This window comes from Meleagris gallopavo, chromosome 3, assembly GCF_000146605.3.
Source record: "Meleagris gallopavo isolate NT-WF06-2002-E0010 breed Aviagen turkey brand Nicholas breeding stock chromosome 3, Turkey_5.1, whole genome shotgun sequence".
In the NCBI taxonomy this organism is placed as follows: Eukaryota; Metazoa; Chordata; class Aves; order Galliformes; family Phasianidae; genus Meleagris; species Meleagris gallopavo.
Genome location: NC_015013.2, coordinates 747,113 through 763,995, shown reverse-complemented (window position 1 = coordinate 763,995; position 16,883 = coordinate 747,113). Strand labels below are relative to the sequence as shown.

Below are 16,883 nucleotides of genomic sequence, written 5' to 3'. Positions count from 1 at the left end.
TTTGTGTGTGTGTGTGTGTGACTGAGGTGGACTTAAATATCTGGTCTATAGATAAATGGAATTATTTATTTCCTGTTTCATTCTTATCTGCTATCAAAGATCTTTTATTTGATCATCATTTTAATGAGAAATCACAGAAGGAAGAAACAGTAAGCATGAAAATCAAGTTTAAGGTAGTTGCAAAAGCATTATGAATCCTTAAGTCTGTCTCAACTCCTCAGCTTTATGACTTATTTAAGCATATCTCAAAAAGTATGATTTCAAGTTGACAGGATAAGCGAGTTTATGTGACATAAATTTCACATAATGAGCTCTGCTGGAACTGTGTAAAAATTAAAAAGTGGCAGAATCACTTGTAAAATCTAAGCAGGGTTTTGATCTCTGGATAAAAATCACAAGCTTGATACATTTGCAGGGAAATGAAGTAAGATCAAAGCAAGATATAGTGAGTCTCACATCTGTCTTTTGTCTGATTTCTGGTACAGTGGTGTGGTTCACTTGCTATGAAGTGTTCCTGAAGCTTCATTTGTTGATAGCCCATGATGAGGGCTCTGCAGAAGCTTTTAAGGGAGGGCTCATAAGGCCTGTGTTCTGAGATCTGCATTTGTGGAAACAAAGTGAGAGAGGAGGTGTGCATCTATGCAGAATTAGCTTGTAATTAAGTTTCCTTTTACCTGGGAACTGTTGTGCAGCAACGGTCTTCAGCAAAATAAATGCCATTGGAATTTACATCCAAGAGCTGTCTAGGAACAAAGCCTCTTGCATATACTCAGAGTTGGGGTACAGGTTATCTTGTATACCGGCTAAATATTTTAAATTAATGATGGTAGTTTATATATTCCTTATTTGCAAATGAGCAGCTTCAGGTCTCAGTAACTGACCACACTTTTGTGTATGTCCTGAGATAACTGACCAGGTGTAACTTCGTACTTTGCATTCTGTCCATGAGTTTGCCATGGACAGCATTTTCCCTTCATGGGTATGTCAGTCAGGCAGAGAGGAAGAAGTAGAAAGAAGTTCAGCGTATACTTACTTTCTTCCAGATCCTAGTGGACCTCATGTTCCGTAGTCTGAGTAATCCCTGAAGGCTGAGCTTTTCTAGAGCTCTGTTTTCTCTGAAAAAATGCCAGTTTATGGCAACTGCCTAATTTCCTAACTAAATAAGTCATACATAGTCATAGTCAGTGTGTGCATGTGAGTGTCAGTGTGCCAGTACTTCTTACTAGCAGTTGACCCCCTTAGCTGACTTTAACAATATTTGGAAGAGAAAAGTGATAGTCTTAAGACATAAGGTTCATTCAGTTTTCACAAAAACCATGTAAAATATGTTGTTTTTACTGAGGGGAAGGTTGTGAGAGAAGCTTAATTAATGGGGATTTCACAAGAAAGAGTTGTTTTCAGTACTCCGTTACTGTTACCAGAGAAGAATCCAAGTTCAGTTTTCATTAAGCAGACACCAGAAATCTTGACTCTTTGGGGCTTCATGTTCTCCTTGTATACTTTCTAAGAGTGGTAATAAATAAGTAATTGTAAATAACAGTGTTTTCATGAGTGTTGTCTCTTGTGTTAGTATCATCAAACAGCTTGAGATAGGCTGAATGTCATGCTATCTGGGTTATTTCTGAGAGTGCTCTGCAATGTTATATGTGCTTTGCTGTAGCTCTGAGGTCTTTAATGCTTGCTCTTCTGCAGTCTTAACTACTTCCATATATTTTGTGCATGTAGAAAACCTATCCTGATGTTGAAATCTTAGAATGGGCTTCAAAACTGAGTGGAAGATGAAAATTCTATATTCCTCATTTTCTTCCCCCTTATGGAAGTAGACATGGATTTGTCTGAGAGAATAGAGTCTTTATTCTCTCTAACATGCATTCTGCATGGTTTGTGTTCTTGCACCTGGGAGAAATGCTTGTGTTCAATAATCCAGGCTCAGGCAGAATTTGTGATGAATCACAATTTATTTTACACTTTTGTAAAGTGGCTGTCCTTCTGGATGTAGGCACCAGCATGCTGGAAAGATACAGCAGTTTATACCCCCTATGGCCTGACTGCAAGTGAGCCCTTTCCCCGCTGGCTATGGTATTTGGGTTTCACATTCTTGTTGGTCCATCTATCGTGTGCTTATCCCCCCCAGTAGCTTCCCCCTTGGTTTCCTTTGTTCATTACATCTTTGTAATCTGGATTCAGATTTTGTTGCTCTGACCAACTAGAGTTATCTTTGTGTCATGTTTGACAAAGTCCATCCCCCTCTGTCCTGTCAAGTAGGCAATATTTACAAGTAGTTGATAAAGCCTGTCTATGTCTGTCTTGCCAAGGAAGCAAGATTTACAAATAGATGCCAAGCTAGCATCTCACGCCACATATCTACACGATAAGTTTGTTTAATCAATTCTTCTCAGGTTTTATTTTGTAAGAACATCTTATCCTTTCTTCTTTGATCTCAATTTCCCATTTTTCTTTTTGTCATCTCATTGTTAGCACACATAATCTTTGGGCCTAACCACAAGCAGAAACTTACCTTGTAACATACACCCTGAGGCATATCCCTTTGGTTTCACAACATACCACTGCTACGTAAAAACATTTCTTCCCCCACATACCATGTGGAAGTCCTTGCTTCATCCTTGTCTGTCTCAGACTGTGATTCCCTGTGAAGAGTTAACCAGTAACAAAGCAGCCTCACTAGTTTAGGTAGATATAGCTTCTGTTAATTACACGGTTCCTGAGTTGTGTTTGTGCACTTTACACTCTTCAGATTTTTGGAGTCCTAGTGAGTTTCATGGGTTGTATCTAGACAAGACATGTCCAACCTGTGGCTTGCAGGCTGCACAAAGCCCTAACCAACTAGTAATGTGTCTCCAAAAGGTTGTAGAATGTTTAACACTGTTAAGTGATTTCTGAGTGATATTTTTCATTAATTGATTGTGCATAGCATAAGCACAGACTGTGTAAGTGGCAATGGAACATTGTGGAGGGAAGGGCATTGCTAACTCCACCTTCTGTACCTGCCACATACAGTCAAATCAAACCCGTGTGTGTTACATTCCACATGCCCTTGCACCACTTGACAAGTAAAACACAGTGATTAATGTAATATTTCAACCTACCTATATGTGTCATGCCTGTGGTGCCCTAGCGACGGTTGGTAAAAAACACATACTTAAACAGGACTTAGAAAATTAATAGAAGATTATGCAATAGTCACCTGCAACTCATGCTATATGAAATGTCACTGCATTGTACTGTCACTGGAAAATCCGGGAACAAAACTCTCTAACTCCAATATTAGTGAGTTAGAGAGCAGGCATTGTTTTTAATTCAAGATATGTACTGGGTGACTTGGCAAATCAAGTGTGCTTGCTTGAGTTCTGATGCTACATTTATTCAGTTAAAACATACATATGCAAAATATTTCCTGGAAATAACATATATATTCATTCTTTTTCCAAGGACTCATAAATATATGCTAATATCCTCTGAACATGTGCAGTACAATTCTTTGGTAGTCTTAAGACCCAGTACTTCATTCCTTTTATTCCATCTTGAGCTTCTTCACTATACCTTTGGCTGATTTTCAGCTGTTTTTCCCCTAATTTGGCATATTTCCATTGATTGTTACGCCATAATGAGCAATTATCTTATTGTGTATCTTATCTTATTATAAGTGTATCTTATCTTGGTACACTATAACTGAAAACAATCTATTTGAAAACCAAAAAGTATCCTTGAACCTGGTGGATACAAAGATTCCATACATATTACATAGAGAAGAACTGGATATTGTGGCTTTGGTGAAGCAAGGACTTGTTCATACGAATAAGACTGTTAGGCCTTCACATACCAAGCAAAGCTAAACTGGAAAGTCTTGTTGAAATAGCACACGCCAATTCCTTTTGCTAAACTAATATACCTGTCCTTAAACTAGTATGTATTAATCCCCATTGCTAAACCAGCCTATATCAATCCCTCCTTTTCTTTTGAGGATTATGATGTTTTATCTTAATCCTCACCAGCTTTGGCTGTTCACATTTAGGGATACGTCCCCAACACTGAATCATACAACAAGTAAGAATGCATAGTTACTACATATGCTATCCTTATGAATACCTTCTTTAACTAATCCAACCCAGAAACCAGGAAACCATTTTGGTCAAAGGGTTGGTTAAGCTCTAACTTGCGTCATCCTGCGTTACCCTGTGCAGTACTTTGAATGAGATCTTGCCAGGGATTCTTAGGATCCCCATATCACAGGATTGCTTCCATAATTGAAAAATAGGGCCCTCTGTAGGAGGAAATAGCTGTGTAGGCCAGAGACTTTTGGATGAGTATTTTCGTGGCCTTAGCAAAGGTACACTGATTACTAGAGAACCACAGTTGTCCATATCCACCGTGTCATGGCCACTGTTAATGGCTTTAAATCAAGGGAACATGTCTGAAGAGGCTCTGGCTGATGAAAATCAACTACTACATGACCGAGTTGAAAAATTTGAAAGACAGGTCACAGTATTGATGGGGAAAAAATTGAATCAGGTCATTCCCCTAAAAAAGGTCTAAAACACCTCTTCAGAATGTACCAGGGACGCTGAACAAGGAAATGTGCATAAAATAGATTCTATAAATGAGGGAACTAAAAAGTTGGATCTTGAGACTCTCTGCTGGATCCCTTCATGATTCATCCTGTCACGATGCAAAAGAAAAAAAACAAAACCAAAAAAGATGCAAGATAGATCAGTGGAAGTGTCCCTTGACCAGTGTCCCCCCCGCCCAGCCTACACTGCATGTAGTGGCACACCTACACACAGCAGACGAACTAGTGGGTCTAGTTCAGTGGTTTAGACAAAAACTGAAAGAAGGCATACCAGCATGAGTGCTTCGGTTAAGGGACATGGGGGCCGAATGCATGATAGTAAATGGACCAGAAATTTCAAAGCTGGCATCCATTACTCACCCTGCCCTCAGGAAAAGTCTGTATGCAACAGTCCTAATGAAGAAAATCATTCATTAATTCAATGGCTAATTGGCTGTATGCTGAGTAACGTGGCCAAATAAAAATGATATATTTTTAAGCACAGGTTTATCTATGAAAGACTTACAAAACTATATTACAGAATTAGGTTTGAAAGAGGCAGTCTATGAGGATGCCTTTGAAAGTCTGGATCTGATGATATTTTCATCAGGAATGAGTGATCTCATCCTGCAACAAAGCCCACTATATCAGTATGGTACTTTGGTATCCATAGTAAACCACCTGATGGCCTTGGAGGCTGTAATACAACAGGCTGCACAACTGATTGGGGATCTGTGGGAGACAGAGCGCCTATGGGGAAAGTGCAATGTCCGAATTGTGGAGGAGAGGTTGGAGGTCTGTCTGCAACCATGACTTCAGAGACTGGCCCCTAAAAGATTCCAATCTGGACCCATTATGGTTTCAAGAAAGCAAATGTTTATTGACCTGATTAGAGCAGGAGTTCAATTTAAAAAGATTGACGGACAGCCTAATCAGGCTATCCTATTATAATATGGAGGCTATTACCTGGCAAATAAAGATTTCAATCCTCCCCTAAAGGGAAAGCAGTTAGAATCATAGGACGGATTCCATGAGAAATATGGAATCTAGAGGATTTCATAGTCCCATTAAAAAAGCTTAAACCTCCACAGGCAGCCTGGGCAGCCGTGGCTGAGCCATCAGAGGAAAAGGATTTGGGTATTGCAGAGCTAATGGTGTGATGGGAAGAGAAATCCCTTTGGACTAGGACCTGCAGAGAGGACCAGAGGCCCTATGTTAAATTAATGATTCATTGGACCCAAAATAATATTCAGTGGGTTATGGCACTAGTGGATACCATTGCAAAAACACTGACTGCATATGGCAACCCAAATAAATTTTCAGGCACTAAGAAAATGATAAGTGGATTCGGGGGACATGTAACCCAAACATGGTTGAAACTGGGGTTAGGCATCTCCCATCCTGGAAGTGGGAGGGGATTGGGATCTATCATCCCAATTCCAGAGTATACATTGGGAATAGACATTCTGTGGGGTCTGACTCTCCACACCAGTGTGGAAGAGTTCAGACTAAGTGAAAGATGGATTAGCATCCAGGTGGTGTAGCCAATTTTAAGGGACCACGCAAAACCTGACCTGATTTGTTTGCTGCGACCACACCAGATCACAAATACAAAACAGCACTGACACCTGGTTGGGCAAAAAGAAACCACCAAGACTGTGCAGGAGCTGGAGAGAGTAAGGATTACAAGGTCACAGCCCATATAACTCCCCCATATGGCCAGTTAGCTGGTATTTGACAAATGATGGTAGACTACAGAGAACTACATAAAGTCACACCACCAATCCATGCAGACATACCCAATATTGCCTCGCTCATGGATGCCTTAAGTAGAGAAAAAGAAACGTATCACTGCATTCTGTACCTAGCAAATGCATTTTTCAGCATCCCAATTGCTTATGAATCCCAAGACAAGCTCGCATTCACATGGGAGGGCAGGCAGTGGACCTTTCAAGTCAGGATCAGGGGTACATGCGTCCACCTACCTTTTGCCATAATCTGGTGGCATGTGACTTGGAAAATTGGAACAAACTGTATACTGCCAAATGTACCACTATATTAACTATCTGACTTAATGGAGTCATTAGGGAAGGCAGTACTGGACGCAGTACTGCAAATGGGGCCTCACAAGAGCTGAGTAGAGGGGGACAATCACCTCCCTCTTCCACATTTGCAGTCGCTTGAGGCTAATCTTTACAGACATCATTTACATTTCTGAAGTAAGGTGGATAAGCTGGGTAAAATGCTAAAAAGATTTTATGATGTATGAAACGAAGTCAAGTCATTTATGGAATAAAATAAAAAAAAAATTGACCAAAACTTGAGGATGAAAATCGGCTCACAGGTTTAGCATTTTTTTTTCTTCTGGATTTGGCCACTTATTTAAATGAGCTAAACCACCATCTTCAAAGTGAAAATCAACTTATCTGTACAATGTTTCAAATAATAACAATATTCAAAATGAAACTTAAATTATGGCAAGTTCAAGTTGTGAATAATTTTATGCATTTTGATATGTTGGCTAAACACAGACCTGTGAACAGTGAAAAACAGGTGGCATTAAGATTTCTGTGCCAGATTTTTTAGTATGTTTGAGACTCCATTTTCAGTTGGTATAAATAAACTACCTATGAAATGTGCAGAGTTGCAATCGGATATTCATCTGAAAAAAAAGATTGATCATTTCTCTTTACTCGACTTCTGTAAGACCTGTCTTACCAGAGGAAGATAACCCTTGCTTCACAGTCATGCCTTATTTGTGTCATTGACATTTGGCAGTATGCCCATTTAGGAACAACTGTTGTTAAGGATGAAGCACAGGAAGAATAACATTTCATCAAAACTCTCTAATGGACACCTTGAGAACTTAAGAATTGCAACCACTGCCATCAAACCATCCTCACGTATTAATTTCACAAAACCAAGGTAAAACATCCCACTAGTTCTGTTTTCTACCTTTGGTAGATATCACTGTTCTCTGTAAACTGTGAGAATTCTCTCCTCATCTGATGTCAAGATGAAAGGCTTTTTTTGGGTGAGTAGATCTGAACTACATTGCTTCATTGATTGGTGTATCTTTTGCAATTAATTTCACAGGCGACACATTTCACAGCTGTGTTTTAGGCACAGAGGGGTAATCATGTACTTCCTTTGGCAAATTATCTGAGAGAATGGGACAGTTGTGTGTCAGAGATCCTCATATAAGACAGCTGTTGGGCTCACACTGCATTCAGTGTGATGTTGATTTCCCTTTCTGGCTTTGGACAAATTTCTAGTTGTATAATTATTTCCATAATTTATGTGGAGACTGCAGTATTAGTACTTTACAAGGCTATAGTAACTTGAAGAAGAGTAGAAGTTTAGGGAGAAAAAAGTAAGCTCTTCACCTCCTCTTGCTAGAAGCGTATTTATCTGTAGTCATTAATGATTAAGAGCTATGATCTGGTTGGTGGTGAGATTATATTTTGTTGATCACATACATAGGGATCTGATGATGTCCATCTTGCTCCAACTCCTCCCAATGAAAGCCAGCTGTGGACTGCACTCTGATACCAAAGGGATGGGAAAAAAAAAAAAAAAGGCATCAGTGTAGCATACCATTTAGGTGTCTTTGATTCCAGTTCAGATTGAAAGATGAGCACGTCTGGCACAGCAGCACAATTCAGAGATGCGACTTCATTCAGGCCATGGTGGTCCATTGTTAGCCTCCACTCTCAGATAATATCTTTCACATTGGCCATGTGGGACTACTAAAGGATGAATGAGTCCTGCAGATTACTTCTTGGTTCTACAGTTGCATAATAAGTTTATGGATGGAAATCAAGGAGTCTCAGTTTGTGAGATATTGCCACTAGTGTGCACTGTTGTGGTAGTGATCAGCACCTGCAGTTCTTCTACTTCTAGCAACTCACCAACAGGAGTGTCCTCTGTGAGACCTAGCAAAGCAGTCAGCTGCTTAATTTCCTATGTCTCCAAGGCAATGTTACCAAAAACCCTTCAGTATTATTTTGGGTCCCTGAAACATCCTCTCGTGAAGTAGTCTATGCCAAGGATGCATGGAACCTCTGTGCCAGTCACAATGCTTTTGCCCTTCATTCCCAGTTAAACTCACTTCAGCCCCCAGTACCTTTAGTTCTCGGGATCCCACTGACACTCCAGAATGACAGATGGATTTTCCACTTTATAGATTGATGGATTTAAAGTACGCTGTGCACCAGTATCCACTAGAGCTGTATACTTCTATGGTTCTGATGTGCCAGGCTATTAAATCCACACAGTTTAATAAACTTGGTTATCCTTGTCCTCCACGTGGCTGGAGGCAGTGCCCCTCTCATCGGCACCCACTGAGTTCAGGCTACTAGCCCCACTATCCCAGCATCCAGGTAACAATATGTTGACCTGGATGATGACTCAAGTCTTTGCACGTATCTCACAGCTCACCCATGGTTAGGGGTCAGACAGCTATTGCTTCTGTGAGTTCTTCTTTTTCCTCCTCACGTTCTTGTTATGGCCCTCTTTCATCTGCTTCATCTTCATTTCCTTCTTACATCTTAGCAAGAGTAGTTTCTTTCCTTACTCAATGATCTGACTTTTGCGTCCATTTTTTCCTGTTGTGTCTAGGGGTGAATGACACTGGCTGGTTTGTTCTCTGGCTGAACTGCAAGGCCTTGTCGCAAGGGTTGGAGGGGCCATAAGGTCTGTCACATTAAGATCTCTTTTAAAAAAAATTATTCTGCTTTCTCTCAAATTTCAATGAATAACAAATGGACCTTCTTATCTCCCTGGCTGTTATCTGTTTTCCGTCAAATATCAGTGTTACTGCAGTATCTGCTAGTGTTGGACCAGGGCAGAGAGCAGGCATTAGACTTTATCCAATAGTGATGTACCAAGCTCTCAGTCCTATTTGCCTAACATTGCATGTTAAGCTCATTCTGAATTGAGATAACAAGGTTGCTACTGCAAATTTGAGGAAGTTTTTTACCGAGGAACTTGTTAAGCAACTTTGCTATGTCTCAGGATCTGAGGCAGAAATGAGATGTGGTTCTAAGTGTGGTCTCTATCAGCTGCTCTACCGCTGAAGTTTTAATTCTATTTTTAAAACTAAGCAGTGACCCACAAATGACCTTATCTTTACAGTGAAGAAATGTCCAACCATAAGACTGAAATGCAGTGTCCAATGTGCATGTTAATTAATTCAGCAGAGTAGCATATGTTGTGTCAAACTTGTGAAAAGATTTGCCTCAACTTGGCAAATTCTAATACAATCCACGTTCACTACAGTGATCACTGCCATTAATATTTACAAAAATCAAGAAGTACTTTTCCTCCAAGATGTGGTAGAATATTGTTTAGTTTTCTATGATCCCTGAAGGTCAGCTATATGCATACATGAATGCATTCGTACAGGAAAAACTCATTTTATTGTGATGGACATGAAAGTGATACACTTTTTGTTCCGTCTGTAGACGTATATTTTTCCTCCAAAAGCTAGACAGTAGTTCATCCTTCTTCATTTTAGGTCTCGTCCTTGAAGAACTAATGTGCTCTGTCATAATTTGTTCACGTAACAGCAGAGTAAATAAAGGTTTAGACAAATTATATTGAAATTCTAGTTCAGGCACATTCAACCTGCCACCTGCGGGCTGCATGCAACCCAAAGTGACTTGCAATACAGCCCACCCCCTCCCTGTGGCTTAAATGTGGCAGCTCCTCCTGTGGATTGGCCCTGGGCACGTGCCCACTACTCAGCATGAACCAAATTGTCAGTATGCTATTAGCAGTGTCAGCTGAAACCAGGGCATGGCAAAGGCAGTCATGGCAAATAATTGTATATATTTTGATACATTCACAGGGCTCTGAACAGCAAAGAACATGCAGCAGTGCTTTCCGTTTTGATGAAGGAATTTGAAAATGGAATCAAAGAATCATAGAATCCTTAGAGTTGGAAGAGACCTGTAACTGTCACCTGGTCCAACTCCCCTGCAATGAACAGGGACATCCATTGCTTGAGCAGGTGCTCAGAGCCCCCTCCAGACAGGCCCTGAATATCTCAAGGGATAGGGCATCCATCACGTCTCAGGACAACCTGTTCCTGTGCCTCACCACCCACACTATAAAAGACTTTTTCCTCACATCCAACCTAAATTGCTACTCTTTAAGTTTGAAACCATTTCATCTTGTCCTGTCACCACAGACCCTAATAAAGAGTCTGTGGTTCAGCACAGAGAATAACAACCTTCCATTACTCCTTTATGGTCTGAGAAATAAAGTATTGGAGCTTATATTACTGTACTGCTCTCTAATTGCTTGTTTTGGAAATAAATAGAAAATGACATATCTATTTTCCTATCACAAAGTCTGCAATTTGTAAGCATTTATATTGAAGTACTTCCAGGCAGAGGCCAGGACTTCTTTGTCATAGGATTTTTTAGTTTAAAAAATAAAAACAAGTCATTCTAGCTAGCCTTTTCAATTTGAATTAAGGGAGTTGCTTAAAATATAAGGGAATTAAGCATGAGTAAGTTGATTTTGCAGTAAGTATTCATTAACCTCCACCTCCCTTTAAAAAACAATAACAAAAAAAATTTTGCAAAACAATCAAATACAGATATGCCATTGTAATTAGAACTCAGTCGTTCCCTTCTAAAGAAGTTGTTACACAGTACCACATGGAGGATTTTTTTTGTTAAAATGCGAGATATTTGTTGCAGTGCATAAGCTCTGAGTTATTAAACTGACTCAGTGTTTGAGTGAATTGAACTTTCCTGTCAGACACACAGTTCTCACGTGAGTTTTTTCTTGTGTTCTTACAATTCCATGGGAAAAGTAGCTAATTTATTTGTTCTGATAGAAGGGATAAAGGGAAAGTTATGAGGAATTCAAACTTAGGATAACATTTATATTGTATTTTGATTCAGTCTTTCAACACAATATAACTCCCTAATTTTTTTTTATATATAACCTCCGAGTACAGTTTAACCAGATTTTTCTGGCTGTGTTTGGACTTGTAATGCAAAATTGGCTGGAAATATTTTGGTTATACCTTCTAATGTTACATAAAAAAGCTAACATCTCTTGAAGGAGTAGTGAACTTTCTGTAGGACCTTATAACTTGTACTCCACACAAGCAGATAGATATAATGAGGTGGCAGCAAAGACCTGAAGTAACATTAGTAGGACAGCTTGCTCACCAGAGTATGGCACAGAGCAGGGCTGGAGCAGAGCCTGACTCACTCTGGAGCCCTGCCTGGTGTCCGTTCTAGACAGAACACTGACCTCTCTGGGCAGTTCAATTCTACCTCTGGCACCTCAGCATTGTAGTCTGTTGATCCTGGTAGACATGTCCTCAGATGTATTTTTCTTCAGGTCCCCTGGGGCTGTCTCTTCCACACTCAGCTAGACAGCTTTAGATTCTAATTTAGTCCAAGGACAAAGAGAATGAATGTAATGGGGTTGCAGAGAAGAATGGCACTATAACAACAGCAAACAGCTAGTATTCATGTTTTATTTTAAGCTTATTTCCTGTTTTTGACTGTGGCCGCTGACCTTGTCACAAAAAGTTCCTTCCTCATTGCTTTGCTTAAAATATACATACATTGTTTATGTGTGCATCTGTGTGACAGAGCATCAAAGAGTGGACTTGTGAGATCATTCTGGTATCAGCTCAAGCTCACCAAGAATGAGAACTGCAAAAATGTTGCAGAAGGAACTTTCTGTGAAGCCTTTTAATCTTCTGGGAACACAGCTCTAAGAATATTACGCTGCAGCCTGAATTCCCAACCCATTCTCTCTTAGCAGAGATTTCTCCTGATAGACAGGCCTGAGACAGTCTTCAGACTTGACCCAGACACTGAATCTCTCTCTCCTTTACTACTTCACAGCAGAGAACTGAATCTGCATTTGTCCTCTGTGGTATATAGTGAAAGAAAAAGTCATTAATCAGAAGTTTATCTCCATTGGAAGCGAATTTCAATCGCATAGAATTGAAAGACATACATAAAAATACAAGAGAATAACTCATCTTCCTATATCTTCCCCTATTCATGAACTGACCAGAAATTTTGCCATCTAAATTTCCAATCTCCTCCCTGGTAATTCATCCACTTCCTGAGTTTCTTTGGCTTATGATAACACCACAAAACCCACCTGATTACTCATTTAGGCTTATTGTTCCTTATTACTATTTCTTTCTCTCATTTTTTTCAGAGAGTTTGCCTTTTCTGATCCCCAGCCAAATGAATTTCAGCACTGGCTGTGCTGAAATAAGGTTTTCATCATTATTAGGGACTTCCAGTCTTCAATAACTATTGAGAACATTCATAAATAGGGAAGACTTCCTTTTCTGCATCTGCTGGAAATAAGAAGGTTGTTGAAGATTAAGGTTGTTGAAAGTGGACTTCTTTGTGTTTATTCTCCCATAATCTTCTTGCTGCCCAGGAGTGCAACAGAACTGAAGTGTTTGCACAGTAATGCATGCTGTGTCTCAGTTCCAGTATTGCATCATCACTGTTGCCAAAGCCTCATGCCCAGTGGTGGATGAGGTATTGATTATCCATATTTTGCTCAAAATATTTTGTTCATGCTCCATTTGTGTTCACATCTTTATATGATACTTTAGAGGTCTCCATTGTGGGAGTCCTAATTCTGCAAAACTTAAATGGTGTTAAGAGGTCCTGATTATAATAATAACATTAAAGAGACAGAGTTTTGACTGCTGTCTGTCCAGGTTCTCTGGATTTCACACAAAATTTCTTGGTTGTATGAATACAAATCAGTTATTTATCTGACTTATTATGTTTGATACCTCCAGCTTCTGTTGAAGCTTCTTCAGCAGTAGATCAAATTTTATAGATTAGATATTGTCATGCGTTATAATCAGAAATACTAGTACAGATAACATGGCATTACAAAAGGAAAGGTTCTCACCGGTCTCCAAAGATCTAGCCTCCCAGAAAGGAGTCCACAAGGGAGGGATCTCCAACCATCCTTCCTCAGTTGCAAAAAGGGTCTAAGATAGGTGCAGCCAGGCTCAACCTGTTCTGGTCACACAGCTAAATTGCCTTCACCTGTGCTCCCAGGGCTGACCCTGTTCTTTTCCCCAGGTGATCAATCAGTGGTTTAGGCTCTGATTCAACAGTTTCCATACATCATGGTTTTATGATTTTTGTTATCAGTACTCCACATCGTAACATCATGTAGTGTACTGGGAGTTAAAGAGTTAATGCTCCAGTTCTGTGGACTGTCAGTATTCCCAAGTACCTGCTTCTGAGAAGAGAAGAAGAACTATATGCTCCAGAAGATTTTGTGTTTCGGTTTCCCATTCAGAGGGAAAGATAAAAACTGTTTGCAGTTTGTGAGACATCTCTCTTTCCCTTTCTGTTCATCCCAGCAGTGTGTGTGCTCATCTCACTTTTGGCATTAGAGTAAGATCTTTGGTTTTTGGACACTTTCTCTCATTTTATTTGATTTTTTAGCTTCAATTCCAATTGAATTGCACTATATTGCATCATATCGTGTTATCTTTCCTTTGGATATATTTTCTAGTAAATTAGCTTTCCTCCTCAGATCATTGACGCTGTTTTGTTTTTAGGCTCATCTCCCTACCCTTTCCCCTTTTCCCCTCTTTCCCTATCCCAGAGCATGGGTTCATGGGTCCCCCTGCCCCATTAGTTGCAGAAGCAGGCTGAACCAGCCTATAAACCACTGACATAGATAGTACTCATTTTTTGTTTCTGTGTGTGTAACATATGTACGTGTTCAATTGAAACTTCATTTTCTTCTTCTCCTAGGTATTATAATAACTTTACCCAGTGCACAGAACGTGAAGCCAACAATGCAAGCTGCTTCTGGCCAAACCCCCTTGCAGAGAGCTTTATCACTGGAATTCATAAACAGTACTTTTCAAACTGTACTTTGGACAACGTTCACTGGGAAGATCCGCCAGATGAAATTCTTGTAACTCTGATCTTGATTCCAGTCATATTAACATGTGCCATGATAATGCTGGTAGTATGGTGCAGTAAGAGAAGTGATATCCTAGTGTAAGTTGTTCCCAGTGGCTTTATTTTTAGCATTTCCTTCTTCAAGGAAAAAAAACAATGAACTAAGAAAGAAGGATGAAAAAAGAAGCCACGTAAAAATTTCAGATCTGCGTAAATGGAACCTGTGAGATGCTGTGTCAGAGATTATGCTTCTGTGAACAAACAACTGCTTGCTTCTGTCAAAAGTCAGTGCTTCTGAGGTTGGTCATCGGTGTTCCTGGTGCAAAGACTTCACTGTTTTTGGGTATCATAACCATAGAATTCACAGGCATTTCTCAGGATTAAGCTAGTCCCCAGGTAAGTGGGCCCCTTGGCTGCAAGAGAGGTAAAGTTACTTTCCCATGGGTAAAGCTAGTTGGTAAACCGAGTTTTGCAGAACTGTGTGTAAGTGTATATACACAGTGTAGCATTATCTGTGAGTAAGGTGTTATCTCTTGAATTTCTGTGCAGAACTCTTGTGGTGTTTATCTGTGAACCTTGTTACACAGATGTAAAGAAACTGAACATGGATGTGTAACTAAGCGACAACCTCTTCTGAAAGTTAGTGCAAAACAACATTATCAAGTACTGGAAATATTGTCTTGGCAAAAGGAACAATTAATGTGTCCAGTTCAACAGGGGAAAAAGTAATGCTGCACTATAAAATAGCTTAAGAAATGTATTTGAGCACAGTTGAAGTTGTATGGCTTACAAACAAACTCTGGAAGGAATACAGATCTTACTTTACAGAAAATCTGTGAGAGGAAAATGATCGATTATAAGGGAAGAAACTTTCATATAGCAGACCATTTATTTTTCTCTTTTATTATTATTATAGTTGATGACTTGAATTCACTGTATACTCCCTCCTCTCACTTTAATCTGTGCAAGTGAAATCGTTCAAATAAATATAAAGATGTGATGTTGATTGAGGTGCCTTTTAGAGGGTAATTATGTACATAATTTGTTTTTTGTCCTGTGAAGAGTGTGGGAATTGAAGTATGGATATCAAAGAGATATGAACATAACTTGGAACAGACATAGGAAAGAGAAGAAAAATCAACTCAGAAGTCTTATTCTATAAAGCTATCCCAGTGTAACAATTTGAATAAATGCCATATGCCCAAAATAAAACAAATTCCTTGTTTGTATTATATATATTTTTTTTCATTTTGCAAAATACCTTCCAGTCAAAAGCCCTTCCATTATAAGCAAATAAAGTCTGTTACAAGTAATTGTTCGTTATACAGTATGCAGACAAATAGCTTGAATGTCAAAGGAATGATATTCCACATCCTAGTTAGATTCTCTCTTTTAAGATTCTTGTCTGCTGTTTAATGACCAGGTCTGAATCAAATTGGAAGCACTCCCTGTATTAAAAATGTTTATATGTAAATACATAAATAACAAGTGTAGATACACTGTTTTGTGTTCACACCCTTTTACAAGGGGTGAAAACACTGGCTTTTAAAAAAAATTACCTCATATGGTATAATGATTAATGTCATAAGTTCGTATGTATTTTTCAAAAGATATTCTTTCAATCTCTGGATGCTAATGGAAAATCACTCTTTGTAAAAGAAATGTGAAATATGTTCTAAGGATCTCTATATTAAAATGTTTTGGTCCACAAAAACCTGTGATCAACAAAAATGATCAAAAATAAAAGCATTCATTTGAAAAAAGATTCATCAGATTCATCAACTCATTTTGTGTGGCCAAAATCAAATAATTTTCCAATTACTGATATTTTGCATAAACTTTTCTTCTCACTTTACTTTAAATGTAATAGCAAAATATTTATTTGGAAACTGCATTAAAAAAAAATAATGCTTTTTTCACAAACCTATTCCTTTAGCAGCTATTGCTGTGTTTCCTACAAGTTCTTGACGCTTGTTTCAAACTAAGTTCAAATGATCAACTAGTCATCTTAAAGGCATGAGCCATCCAAAGACTGGCCTAGGAAATAGATGGAGAAGAAACTTTCAAGCTGATTACATCATACTACTAGATGTGCATTTTGAGTTCTTTAAAAAAATGTCGTACTTAGATGGATTCTGTTCAAATTTAAAATAAAACCTAGTGTGAACTTTTCAAAGAGCATAAGAAATGTAAGATTCAAAGATTAGGGGATTTTCTTGCATAAACTGGGGGGTAGGGTGTAGTTTAATCTTTTTTTGTGTTCTCTCATGGAATAGGGTATTGCACTGGTTTTTTTATATAGGGCAGATAGTTTGGAACTGTGTGTGCAAAAAGATTTCACTAATTTGGTGCATTTATCTGTAAGTCTTCAGAAA

General features: G+C 38.9%; 1 protein-coding gene across 6 annotated transcripts in view; it reads left to right on the top strand.

The window, feature by feature from the left end:
- The window catches only part of RAMP3 (receptor activity modifying protein 3), a 39,045-nt gene extending 22,691 nt beyond the window's left edge, over positions 1-16,354 (top strand). For 2 of the 6 annotated variants that reach the window (XM_003204674.4, XM_010708228.3), the window contains one exon: positions 14,356-16,353. In XM_003204674.4, coding sequence (XP_003204722.2) covers positions 14,356-14,611 — 256 coding nt within the window. In that variant the 3' untranslated portion in view covers positions 14,612-16,353. Of the gene's footprint in view, positions 1-7,345; positions 7,503-7,531; positions 7,792-9,187; positions 9,263-14,355 lie in introns of those variants that run through there. The other 4 variants (XR_002112855.2, XM_010708227.3, XM_019613662.2 and 1 more) reach the window with 4 other exon arrangements.
- The last annotated feature ends 529 nt before the right edge of the window (positions 16,355-16,883 follow it).